Source organism: Astyanax mexicanus, chromosome 13 (assembly GCF_023375975.1).
Source record: "Astyanax mexicanus isolate ESR-SI-001 chromosome 13, AstMex3_surface, whole genome shotgun sequence".
NCBI lineage: Eukaryota > Metazoa > Chordata > Actinopteri > Characiformes > Acestrorhamphidae > Astyanax > Astyanax mexicanus.
Window position 1 is genome coordinate 9,578,258 of NC_064420.1, and position 11,379 is coordinate 9,589,636.

The following is an 11,379-nucleotide window of genomic DNA, read 5'->3' on the forward strand; positions in this document are numbered from 1 at the left end:
GTTCCCACATGGAAAACGATGAATGTGGACCCACTCTCAAGTTTACCGGTAAAGTGAAGTTAAACACACACACAGACAGACAGTTGCACATTAATGCAATGATTTCTGTACAATGCACAGTAGTTGAATGGTTGCATTTTCTTTCTCTACACCAGAACAATCTGTGTTCCAAGGATGCGATTTTGTTCCCTGCATGGAGTATGCAACAGAATCAACTGGATCACTATTTGCTATGTGTTGAGTTACAGTTTCAAAAAATAGATATTCAGATTTTTAGAATGAAGTTTGTTGATTAGCTTATCATTTTGAAATATGTCCATTGCAGGTTTTACTGGTTGTGGAGAGAGAGATCATTTTTCTAGATTCTGTACTCCCTGGTGGTTTTGGAGATGACTCGTACAAAACGATATTTAGGTTAAGAGAGAGGAAAAAGTTGCCCTTGTTCAGTGGCTTTTACCAATAATATTTTACGCAAGAGCCATGTTCTGTGGCTGCTGATTTACACAAAAGCATTGTTCTATGGCTGATGATTTACAAAAAGCCTTGTTCTATGGCTGAAAATTAACAAAAAGCCTTGTTCTATGGCTGAAAATTAACAAAAAGCCTTGTTCTATGGCTAATGATTTACAAAAAGCCTTGTTCTATGGCTGCTTATTTATAGCTTTGTTCTTTTGTTTTATGTTTACGCAGAAGCCTTGTTCGATGGCTGTAGGATTAGGTCTCATTTTATGAAACTAGACCATGGAGAACAATTGTATGACTATAGGTTTCAGTAAGTATGTGTCCATAATTAATTTTTTTTCCCATTTTATGTGCAGACATATTGCAGGCCAGATTGACCCAAGACCCTGGACAGAGAAGACCGGCAGAAGTTTTGATGTAAAGCCTTTTCTTTATTTTCTTACTGGGTTATATAAAACTCTGGACATCAGTTGGCTTAAATGTAATGTAAGACTATAGATATTTTCTTTTGAAGAGAATTTTCTACTGTGATTTTGGGAAACTGAGCCATGACTAGCCCACCAGTTGATACTTTTTGCTATATTCATTCGTCTTCTTTCCACCATACATTCTTTCTTGTCCAGACCTAGGGACTTTCTGTCTATTTTACACAATTTGAAACAATCTCTATCTTCAGCACATCTACTTCATGTATTAATGGCTTTTGGCAGTAACTCAGTAAGGGGGAACCTAAGCTTACTTTAGTGAAGCACTTGTCTACATCTGTTTCTATTGGTTCAACACCTTTACTTAACAGTAATATTTAATATTTTGTTTCCAGCACTTCCCTCAACAAACTTCTGGGAACTACTGTGGCATCCTTATACTCATTGTAAGCATCCTTTTAAGTTGTGATAAGCAGCATTTTGAGTTATTGGGTATAATAGAGAGATTTATTTTTTTACAGTATGCCCTCTGTATCTGCACCAATACCCCATTTATCTTCACAGAGGTCAGTTGCATCTATTAATATAGAAAAAATATTTCAAACCCCACCCCAATTGTCTGATCATTGTTATATATGTTTTAGAATGATGTGCCATTAATCCGCCAGTGGTGGTGCATCCTACTGATGGAAAGATTTCAGATTGAAGGGTAAGGCCACTCTGCTAAAGTATTCATGCCTTTTCTGCATTTTATTTCATTTGATTACCTGCTGATTAAGTTTTTTGATTCAACAGACATGGCCAGAGGTTTGCTTTCTGGACTGACAAGGCTAGCAGGCTATTGCAATGGACCCTTCAGCCACTTTTTAGGGTATCTAGTTCAATCACTTCAGACATTCCACCTCATGTGCAAACCATGGTCAACCGCACAGCCCAAGAAAAGAAGCTGGTAGACTTTGCTGTACAAGACCATGGAGTCCGGCAACATTTGTTGGTATGTTTGTCACACATTAACAATGTTTGTTATTTACAATTTGCACATTGTTTTACCATTACAGTGTTATAAGCAAATAAGCAAAAGGCCTTATAATTCATGCTTGTTGTCACCATGTGTTGGGGGACTTTTTTTTTTTTTTAATGTGGATTTACAGTCCAAAACTTTTAACATAAACTACTTTTGACATTCAACTAGAAATGTTAAATGTTTGCTCATGTTTTGATGAAGTGCTTTTGGCACTTTGCCTTTTGACCTAAGGGTGTACTCTGTGGAAAAGAGCCTTCGAAGTGGCTCAGCAGAATCCAGAAGGGATCATCTCTACGGGTGCCAGTGTACCTGGACTCGGAGGAAGAACAGGACTCCCTATTTTTCTATCTTCAGGATGTCCTGAAATCTGCACCAGTAGAATTCCACATTGAGGATCAAGTGCAGTTCATTTTGGATGTTTTGTTCCCAGAGGTAAGGTTACTAGGTATGCAGTAAATATCTATTAACAATGTTAAATAGCCTGTTGTGACTTAAGTTACATAAAAATTTTAATCAAATGTATCTTTTTTTAAAATCCAATAGAGTAGTACTGTGAGACCATGATAACCACAATACATTTTCTCAGACAGTTATTGGGTCATTTTCAGCAGTGACACTAACGCTAATGCTGGAGTTTTTAAACACCTCAGTTTCACTTGCTTGACCTGAATAGTCCACCGGCGGTGGACATCCAGTGAGCATTGATGAAGGACTAGAGTATTGACAGCACCAACTATGCAGCAACAGACTCAGAGCTTCTATCTGACTTTACATATACACTGTGGTGCAGATAGGTAGGAGTGTCTAATAGAATGAGAGACAATAAATGGACACAGTGTTTAAAAACTCCAGCAGCACTGATATATCTGATCCACTCACTGTACCAGCACAACATGCACTAACACCTCATACACCACCAGCATTGCTAATCTCTTCTAATCACTGCACTGCAGTGCTGAATCTTTATAATGCAGTTTTATAATTTATATTTATTTTTTTTAACCCTTTTGTTAGTGCATCACCCAAGCCATGTCTACACTACAGGGCTATACAAGAGGCTGAAGAGTTGTTTCTTTCAGGTCCTAACTACAGCAGAAGGTAAAAACAGTTACCTGTGTTTGAAATATCTGTATGAATGTTTATTTATTGTGACTACCATTTTAATTGGGTGGGTGGTTGCGTGTTTGTGTCGGGGTACTTTGAGTTGGGGAGGGTGGGTTTTTGTGTTGTGGTGGGTGTTTGTGTCGGGGGGGTTGGGTGTGTTGGGGTGAGGTGGGGTGGGAGTGGGGTGAGGTGGGGTGTGTTGAGGTGGGGTGGGGTGTGTTGGGGTGAGGTGAGGTGGGAGTGGGGCGGGGTGAGGTGGGGTGAGGTAGGGTGGGAGTGGCTGGGTGGTTGTGTGTTGAGAGGGATGTTTTTCTTTTGTTTTGCTTTTTGCTCTCATGCTTTCTCTGAGAAGAAAATAAACTGGTATTTTGATAAATGTGTTGTACCTTATTTTTAATGGTTAGTAGCATATTGATACAGGACCACATTTAGAGACATGGTATTTGGTTCCCATTTCTAAACATTCTGCTGTGTATTTTAAGCAAAAATAAATGTTTTTTATTAATAAACTCTTTGTTAGCTTGAGGAATACTACAAATGGTCAAAGACCACACCACCACCCATTATAATGGATATAACCCAAACAGGTTTGTTATAATGGTAAACAAATTAAATTTTTTAAATGCCTCATACGCCTGTAATACTAAATTTGACAAAGCATAAAATGCACAGTTTATATATCAACTGCTCAAGAACAAAGAACATTATTTTCTAGTTGATGTTTGTATTTTACTTATTTATATCTCCCAGTCTATCTAGATTACAGAAAGATAAACTGCTAGTTAGCCTATGCGAATTATTGTGTTCTGGCTCTATTTATTTATGAATTTATTCATTCATTAATTCATGGTAAGCATTATAAATTGATACTTGAGCATGTAGATGTTAATCTTATCGCTAAAGGTGTAATTAAGTTAATAAAATGTGAAGTAGTTTACAGACTTGGCATATGTAAAAAAAACACCACATACATACATTTTAATAGATTATTTTGTTTGATTTTCGAAATATATTTAGTTTAAACACCTATCAGTCTATCTATAATTCAGAAAACGGAAGTTAAGCTTGAGCAGCGACCTCACAGAGCCGAAAACTGTTGACGCATGCGCACAACGGCTGGTGTAACAGCCGTGGCTACCTGATCTGTGCCCCTGCTCAGTTTGCAATGCGTGCGCATGCGCGGAACAAATCGGGCAGGGGGTACAGATCGGGTAGTGACACTGCTCCTGCCTTGGCCTGCAGCGGCGACATTTTTAAGCTGTTGACCCTCATTCATTTTCAGCAGTTGTTACTGCAGTAGGGGTTATAGCCGCGATGTTGCTGTGCCGTCCCTTTTGTTCTGTCTCACTGATACCGGAAGTACAGGACGGTGGAGATAAATAAATAAATGAAGAAATGTGGAAATAAATAAATAAATAAATGTAGAAATGTTGAAATAAATAAATGAATGAATAAATAAGTGTTGAAATAAATAAATGAATAAATGTTGAAATAAATAAATGAATGAATAAATAAATAAATGCACATATAAGTAAATATATAAATAAATATATAAATAAATAAGAAATGTATTAATTTATTTATTTACCTATGCAAATATTCATTCATTCATTCATTTATATGTGCATTTATTTATATATTTATTTATTTATTTCAACATTTATTTATTTATTCATTTATTCATGTATATATTTATTATTTCTACATTTATATTTGCATTTATTTATTTATACTTATGTCATTTTGGTCCTCCATAGTACAGCTCAAACACACACACACAAAAACCTATACAGTATGTGTGTATATGTACAGTACTGTGAAAATGTTTTAGGCCGATGCAAATTTCTTAAAACCAATTATCTCAATATTAAGTTGAGTTAATATTGAGTTTTACTTGGCAAAGGTACCACGTATTAAAACAGATACAAATAAAAATAAATACGGTAAAAAGTAACAAGAAGTCCACAGGTGCCAAACCTTTGTTTGGGCGAACCTATTAAACCAATGTTTTTCATAGTACAAAGTAGGGCTGTGAATCTTTGGGAATCCCAAAATTCGATTCAAAATTGATTCTTGGGGTCACAATTAAATTTTTTCCTGATTCTTTCAAATCAGTTGGATTTCTTTTTCTTCATCCTCCATACTTTAGCGGCGCAACAACAAACACTGTAACACAACACTACATGCCCCTCTGTAGCCTAATAGGGAGAGGCAGTAAGAGCACTGTCGTGGGGAGCTTTTTAACTGTACCGCGGAGCTCAGCTAGTTAAAGAAACAGTCCGGGGTCTCCGTTCTCGTATTTGGTCTTCATAATGCATGCATAATGTTGTTACCCCTGTCTTAACTTTTGGAACATGTTACAGGCATCAAATTCAAAATGAGTGAATATTTGCAACATTAAATTTCTTGTCTTTGTAGTGTATTCAATTGAATGAGTTAAAAAGAATTTGCAAATTGTAATCTGTTTCTGTGTTCTTTTTTTCCCTTTATTTTTTAAATATGTAAACTTTATGAATTAAACGTAAATTTAATATAAATCTTTGTTTTATGTCTTTCTTTGAGCTTCCAGACAAAGTTTTTCTCTCATTAACACTAATTGAGTAAACAGAATACTCTATTTAAACCAATGGTAAATTCCTTATTAGTGTTTCCTATAATAATATATAATAATCATATTGATGTACTGATGTACAAAGTGGTTATTTACATAAATTTTATGTACAAATAGCTTGTAGCTTGTAGTAGTAGGAATAACATTGTAGGTTCCTGAACCTCCTAGTTCTTAGAAAACAAATTCACCAACAGTAAAAGACAAAGTACCTTCAGTTACAAAAGTTTTGCTTAACTTGTGTTGGGCACTGGACCAAGTTCGGTGGCAGGATCTCAGCCAGCTTCAAGAACAGTCAGAAACCAGTGTAGGCCCAGTCCTGGTCCTACGTTCAAAAAGACACTGGGCCGAGTCCGGTGACCGACTCTCAGCCAGCTTCGAGGAGTCAGAAACCGAATAAGGCCCAGACTTGGTCCTACGTTTAAAAATACACTGGGCCGAGTCCGGTGGCCGGTTCTGGGCCACCTTTGAGGACAGTCAGAAACCAGCTAAGGCCCAGTACTGGGCCAGCACTCGGTGGCTATCTGGGTAGCAACCATTTTAACTTTTAAACGTTATTAGCGTACTTTTCCAAGCCAACTTAAAGTTCTTTCACGAACTTTGCCTTTTCTAGTTCTTAATTAGAAGACCACATGAGGAGCAATAAAAATAAAGTTCATAATAACAATACTCTTCAGAAGCTTTGTTAAACAGCAAAATGTTGTTTGATGATGTTCCAGAGCTATTCCAGTCAGGTTCTGTTGCGAGACACATCACTAAACAAAACTGCTTGTAATAAGTCTTCATGCATGAATTATTTGAGAAAGCTGAGGGCAAGCTAGGTAACACGATAAAAGAAAATTACTGGCTTAAAGTTTCCAGATTAATTGCATGCATTAACATATAAATGTTGACAGAACTATTTTACAGTCAAACTTGCTTTCACAACATGTGGTCATACATTTAACTTCATTTTCATTGTTTAAATGAAAATATCTGGGTCTCTTTTTAAATCCTCAATGATGTTTATATGAGATAATAAACAAAAATCAATTTCTGCTGTTTTCTGTCTGTCACTTCATCTTTCTTTTCTGTAGAAACTCTTAATTTACAGTTTGAACTTTCAATCAATCAATCAATCAATCAACCTTTATTTTCACTCGGTAAATACATTGAGGGTAACCCTCATTTACAATGTAGCCGAGCTTACATAAAGTTACAGGGATTGAAAATTAAGTTTAAATTATTAAAACAAGCAAACAATGTAAGATTTAATAAAAAAAAGAATAATTCAAAATAAAAGGATATGCAAACAGGCTAAAATGTAGAGCAATAAAACTAACAGATAAATACGTAGAATAATAACATTTAAGCACAGAAAAATAATAATAAAACATAAAAAACAAAGATCTAAAATAACCTCAATTATAAAATGTAAATGACGGGACTAAAATAAATAATAATAATAATAATAATAATAATAATAAGCAAAAAAAATATATAAAAAAAAAAACAAAAGGAAGAAAATAAATAAAATAAAATAAAATAAAAACGTAAAGGTCAAAAGTAAAAGCAGTAACAAAACAAATAAAAAAATGAAATAAATAAAGTAAAATAATATAAAAGTACGGTGGCCGAGAAAGCTCAACGCAGTGCAAATTGAAAAGCGCTGCAAAAGCACAAAACACATCCATCAAAATTACAACACAGGCGCAGCAAATAGAAAAACGCGCTGCAAATAGAACCACAACACAACGGAAGTGAGTCACAACACAACGTAATTTTCCCGGGGGACCTTAAAAGATTCTGTACCAGCTGTATACAAAGGACAATACGTGGCAAACAAGCTTCTGAAAAGTAAGTTATTACTACGGTTGTGTGCTTATTATTAAAAGTTCTGCTTCACAAAACGCCTTGTTTGCCACTTATTGTACTTTGTACACATAGTGAAGTCCGAGACGTTACTGAAGACGCAGCTTAGCTGGTACAGCATCTTTTAAGGTCCCCCGGGAAAATTCCGTTGTGTTGTGACTCACTTCCGTTGTGTTGTGGTTCTATTTGCAGCGCGTTTTTCTATTTGCAGCGCGTTTTTCTATTTGCTGCGCCTGTGTTGTAATTTTGATGGATGTGTTTTGTGCTTTTGCAGCGCTTTTCAATTTGCACTGCGTTGGGCTTTCTCGGCCACCGTATAAAAGGGCTAAAAGGTAAAACATAAAATTAGATACATAAAAAACAAAATTATTAAATAAATAAAACAAGATAAAAAAAAACTTAACTAAAACAGTTACAGGCTGTTTGAAGGTGGTTAGATATTAAAAGTTTAAATTGATTTAGTGACACCAGTGAGCTGAGTTTTAGGGTTTCCTGTAGGAAACCTGGGTAAGTGAGTGTCTTTATTATATTGCATATACATTAATCTTCAAAAGTATTTGAACAGTGAGGCTGATCCTTTTTGAATGTAGAATGAAAACACTTGGATCTGTAATTAAAAGATGAACATGAGACAAAAGATTAATATTTCAGCTTTTATTCCCAGATATTTACTGGATTTGATACACAGTTCAAAAATATTGGAACAGATAATCTTAACTGTATCATGTCTGTGACTCATTGACATCACTATCCTTCTGCATTCTTCCTCTGTGATGCTTCTCAATGCGATGTGTTTTGGGTCATTATCTTGCTGCATGATAAGGTATCTCCCAATCAGTTTGGTTAAATCTTTGTTTAACATAATAGACAAAATGTTTCTGTAGACTTCGGAGTTTGTTAAACATTATTTAGGCTTAATGAACCCATCCTAGAATAAGCCGTGCAAGCTTAAGTCATGACACTACCTCCACTGTGTTTCACAGATGAGATGGCATGTTTGAGATCATGAGCAGATTGTTTCTTTCTTCAAACATTAGTCTCTCCAATACAGTGGTAAATGTTTATCTTTTTCTCATTAGTCCATAATCAGTCCACATTCTTCTCTCCGTACTTCATGGAAAAAGGTGAAAAAAGTGGCCCTCCTATTCTTACTGCTAATTTTTCTTCTTCTGCTGAAGCCTCTGTACTTTTGTTTATAAAGTCTTCTGAAAACAGTAGATACGCTTACTCCTGCCCTCAGGAGTTTGTTCCTGATGTCACTAATAGTTGTTTTAGGGTGTTTCTTTACAGAACTCACAATGTTTCTGTCACCAAACTGCTGTGGTTTCCCTTGGTCTACCTGTTCAACATCTGTAGTCAACACCAGTGATGACTTTCTTCTTTAGGACATTTCAAACAGTTGTACTGGCTATGTCCAATATTTGATCAATGGCTCTAATTGATTTTCCATCTTCTCTCAGTTTCACAGTTGCTTGTGTTTTACCCATAGCCAGCTCTCTGTCTTTCATGTTGGTTACTCTTCTACAAATGAACAGTCTGCACAGGCAAAACCCAAATCTGAAACTAAGTGTAGACATTCAGCGATATTTATTGTTTAAATGATTAATGTAGCAGGACACACCTGGGCAATAAAATGGGTGGGATCAGACAGAAGGTGTTCAGACTGCTGTCACAGTGCTGCTCAACAGACCGACTGAGAAGAACTTTTATTACGAGAGCCATCTCAGGCATTTATTTCCTCCCTTTTGGGGCAGGACGGCGCCACACACCGAGTTTAATCCAGATATACCACATAGACATACCGTTTCTCCCAAAAGTAAAAACAGCCTTCACATTTCTGTAAATAGTTCATTATATGTTTTGATAGGGCAACACTAGATCAAGGTCAAGAGGCTTTTATTTTAATTACATCTGAGTACAGGTACATAGTGTAGTGAAATTACATTCCTCCAGAACCATGGTGCAACATGGGACAACAAACAATAGACAACATAAAGTGCAAGAGCAACATAAAACTATAACACTACAATAAATACAATAAAAAAATAGGACAGTGCAGTACCGTTACGGTATAATAATGTGCATAGTGAGGATAAGGTGCAGAGATGTGTAAATGTCATGTCTGGTGCTGAAAGCACACCTGTGGTTCCCACACTCAGCTCTACCTGCGTTAACCAAGCTTCCAACTACAATACCCAGAACGCACCACACCATGACATCACGCTCACTCACGATCACATGACACATCACATGACACCTCCAGGAAGTCCCAAATACTGATTTCCCCACGCTCGCGCTCACTCCTTTCCGAGTAATTGTATTGGTTCTACCTGCATTACAAAGTGTTTTTATTGCCCTTGTTATTCTGTGTATGATCCTTTTTCCGTGTATTACCGACTTTGATTTTTGCCTTGCCCCTGTATTGGATTTTCTGTGTATGACCTGGACTGTTGCTTCACTTTTGGATTACTGCATTCTCTCTGATATCCTCTGCTTGTGTATGAACTCTGGACTGTCTCCCATTTATAGTATGGTTTCCCTGCTCATTGACTCACTGGTATTGACCTGGCTTGTTTTGACTACTCCTGTTAAATCTTTTAATAAAAGATTTTTATTGTATCCGCTCAAGTCTCCTCCTTGTCTGGCCCTGACTGTAACATACACTGTAAAAATTGCTGTAAAAATACAGCCAAATTGCCACAGTACAATACTGTTTTTCTTAAAATACGGTAATACTGTCAATAGTGACGCTTTATTCCACATGTGTCAAACACAAGGCCCGCGGGCCAAATGTGGCCCGCCACGTCTTTTTATGTGGCCCGCGAGAGCTTGTAAAATCTTAGTGTCTATAATAAATAGGTCAGAAGCGTTCTTTGACCAAAAAATACATTTCCCACAATGCTTGTCGATTGTATTACCCGCAAAGTTACGGCTTACTGCCACTACACGGCAGTGTAGTCATTGATGTGGAAACCCTGCCGGAGGGAAGGTGTAACTTCGCGGGTGGAATTGAGACATGTTTATCCCATAATATCCAGAAAAAGAAAAGTTGATGCAGACGGACTGCTGTGCTTCAAGGCGAAAGACCGGTATGCATTTTGTGTTACTGACCAAAATAAACGCTTTTTAGAAGAGATATAAATTATGTGTAAATATTTATAAGACAATAGCTGATAAAATCTGTTTTAATGAGGTTAATAAACATCACTGTGACATCGCTAGTCGCAGTTTCACCTCAGCAAAGGACGAGGAGGTGAATCACTTATCTAACCAGCCTTTACTGATTTCTGCCCCCAATAACCCTTTCAATAACCTCCAATAGCCTTTAATAGTCTCCAGTAGCCTTCAACAGTCTAACCTTGCAGCCGTGGTGTGTCCACTAAACTCCGTAGTTATAAACATCCTGAGGTTAGCAGCGCGCTAACTGACCTGTTTATAATGTAATCCGAGCAGTGACTCCGGGATGGCTGCTCTAAACTGCTGCTGTTAGCTGCTTGGGCTGAAATATGAACTGTAGAGAGCTGTATTATCCGGTTAGTGGGGTTATTTTATTTCATACACAGAAGAACTTAAAATTTTAAAAACGCTCCAGACTGGCTCAGCTGAGTCCTGTAGCCCGTGGCTGGGCTGTAGCTCTGACTCAGTAAAGACTGTGGGCTTGTGCTGCTGCAGCTCCCACTAGTGGTTGGATGAGGAAATGCTAAATCTGTCACAGCTCACAATTTTTGATTTTATATTTACTAAGCCTCTTTTCAGTATCAAACGTTTTGATCAAAGTTAATATAACTTGTATTTTATGTCATTTCTATTCACTTGTATAGTTTGGTTCTTGATTGATGGAGTTTTTGGATTTCATAACAGGATTTATGTTAATAGAGCAACAAGCAAACATTTTTTCCATGCAA

The 11,379-nt window shown here is 36.8% G+C and overlaps 1 protein-coding gene across 1 annotated transcript; it reads left to right on the forward strand.

Moving 5' to 3' along the window:
* Positions 1-1,359: 1,359 nt before the first annotated feature.
* LOC125780613 (PWWP domain-containing DNA repair factor 3B-like) lies at positions 1,360-3,122 on the forward strand. Its single transcript, XM_049463071.1, has 4 exons — positions 1,360-1,596; positions 1,683-1,881; positions 2,143-2,343; positions 2,926-3,122. The coding sequence occupies exons 1-4, from the start codon at positions 1,574-1,576 to the stop codon at positions 2,971-2,973; spliced, it is 471 nt and encodes a 156-aa protein (XP_049319028.1). The 5' UTR covers positions 1,360-1,573; the 3' UTR covers positions 2,974-3,122.
* The last annotated feature ends 8,257 nt before the right edge of the window (positions 3,123-11,379 follow it).